The sequence below is a fragment of the Sinocyclocheilus rhinocerous genome, unplaced genomic scaffold (genome assembly GCF_001515625.1).
Source record: "Sinocyclocheilus rhinocerous isolate Xijiao unplaced genomic scaffold, SAMN03320098_v1.1 scaffold919, whole genome shotgun sequence".
NCBI classification, from domain to species: domain Eukaryota; kingdom Metazoa; phylum Chordata; class Actinopteri; order Cypriniformes; family Cyprinidae; genus Sinocyclocheilus; species Sinocyclocheilus rhinocerous.
In genome coordinates, this window is record NW_015637585.1 from 520,429 (window position 1) to 522,291 (window position 1,863).

At 42.4% G+C, this 1,863-nt stretch overlaps 1 protein-coding gene across 1 annotated transcript in view; it reads left to right on the forward strand.

The window, feature by feature from the left end:
- The first annotated feature begins 1,488 nt into the window (after window positions 1–1,488).
- LOC107749188 (E3 ubiquitin/ISG15 ligase TRIM25-like) overlaps window positions 1,489–1,863 on the forward strand; it is a 2,776-nt gene continuing 2,401 nt past the window's right edge. The window contains 1 exon segment of the mRNA XM_016564289.1: window positions 1,489–1,856. Coding sequence (XP_016419775.1) covers window positions 1,489–1,856 — 368 coding nt within the window.

Here is a 1,863-nt window from a genome sequence, read left to right on the forward strand (position 1 = left end):
GATTGAGCCGGCCATGACAGGGTCTTGATCTGGTGGTCCTCCATGGAATCACATGGCTTGATTCATGCGCCCTTGTCAAAGATGAATGTACTTGATTCCAGCCTTTCTGAAGCATCACCAATCCTCCACCAAATTTCACAGTGGGTGCGAGACACTGTGGCTTGTAGGCCTCTCCAGATCTCCGTCTAACCATTAGATGTCCATGTGTAGGGCAAAGCTGAAAATTGGACTCATCAGAGAAGATGAACTTACTCCAGTCCAATCCTTATGGTCTTTTGCAAACCTCAGCCTGGCTCTTCTTTGTTTCTCATTGATGAAGGTTTTTTTTCTAGCTTTGCACGACTCCAGCCCTGCCTCTAGGAGCCTGTTTCGAACTATCCTCTCCGTGCACTTCACCCTTGCCGTTTGCCATTCTTTTTGTAGATCTCTTGATGTCATCCTACGGTTGTTGAGTGACATTCAAATGAGTTGGCAGTCATCCCAGTCAGTGGAGAGTCATTTTTGCCCTCTTCTGGTCTGCAGCTTTGTTGTCCCCAATGTCTGCAGCTTGACCTCATTCTTATGAACTGCTGTCTTTTAAATTTTAAGAATGGAAGCAACCTGACTCTTACTGTATCCCTCTGGCAGTAAAACCAGAATTTAACCCTTTGTTTCCTCACTCAAAACTTTTCTTTTCAACTCAATTGACACATTGTTCCTCCACGTAATAGTGGTCACAGATTCCGATTTTTCAAAGTCGGTGAATGTAATCCAGTATTTTAAGATCTGTTCCATTTTTAAAAGTCATGTAGTGTATGCCAGCCTTAAATCACGTAACTTTGATAGATTCTAAACAAAAGATTCAAAGAGATCAAAGCTTCACACAATGCAGTGTTTCGAAATCGTCATTAGCCTATTATTAGCCTAGCTATGCATGTTTTTTTTTTATATATAGTACCAGATGACTTAGTTGTCAAAGTATACAGTAGAACCACTGTGCAGCCTACTCAGAAATGTATATGTCACAGCTTGCAGACACACATGCTTTGCACATGTCTCATACAAAGAACCAGGAAACTTGTACTCTGAAGTTCAGGAAAATGAAACTTATTGTCCTTTCGCGGTTGTACCTTGAGGGATTTTGGTTGTATGGTGACTGTGACCAAGTACAACATGTTCCTGGATCAACATCCTTGTTGATCCTGGAACAACATTCCTATCAGCCAATCAGAATTGAGGGATAACTTTTCAGGAAATATCTGTTTTAGGCTTACAATCAGGGTTAGGTGCTTCTACACCCTTGGTAATCAGCTATCATTTCACACAGTTTTTAGGAATAAATTATGGGTAGGGTTAGGTTTAGGGGTAGGGATTGGGTTAAGTCTATATTTTTGGACAGTTATGTTGATCCAGGATCAACAAAAGATGTTGATCCAGGAACATGTCTTACTTGGCAAAATCACGGCGACCTTGGTTGTATACGCTTATCTTTTTACTGCATGCAGTAAAATGGCAGAATCCAGTATTTCAGTGGCTCAAGGCCAGTTTAACTGTTCAATCTGTCTGGAACTACTGAAGGATCCATCGACCATTCTCTGTGGACACAGTTACTGTATGAGCTGTATTACAGGCTGCTGGGATCAGGATGATCAGAAGGGAGTCTACAGCTGCCCTCAGTGCAGACAGACCTTCACTCCAAGACCTGTTTTAGGTAAAAACACCATGCTGGCTGAAGTGCTGGAGAAACTCAAGAAGACAAAACTCCAAGCTGTTCATCCTGACCAGTGTTACGCTGAATCTGGAGATGTGGAGTGTGACGTGTGTACTGGGGACAAAAACAAAGCCATCAAGTCCTGTCTGGTGTGTCTGAACTCTTACTGTCAA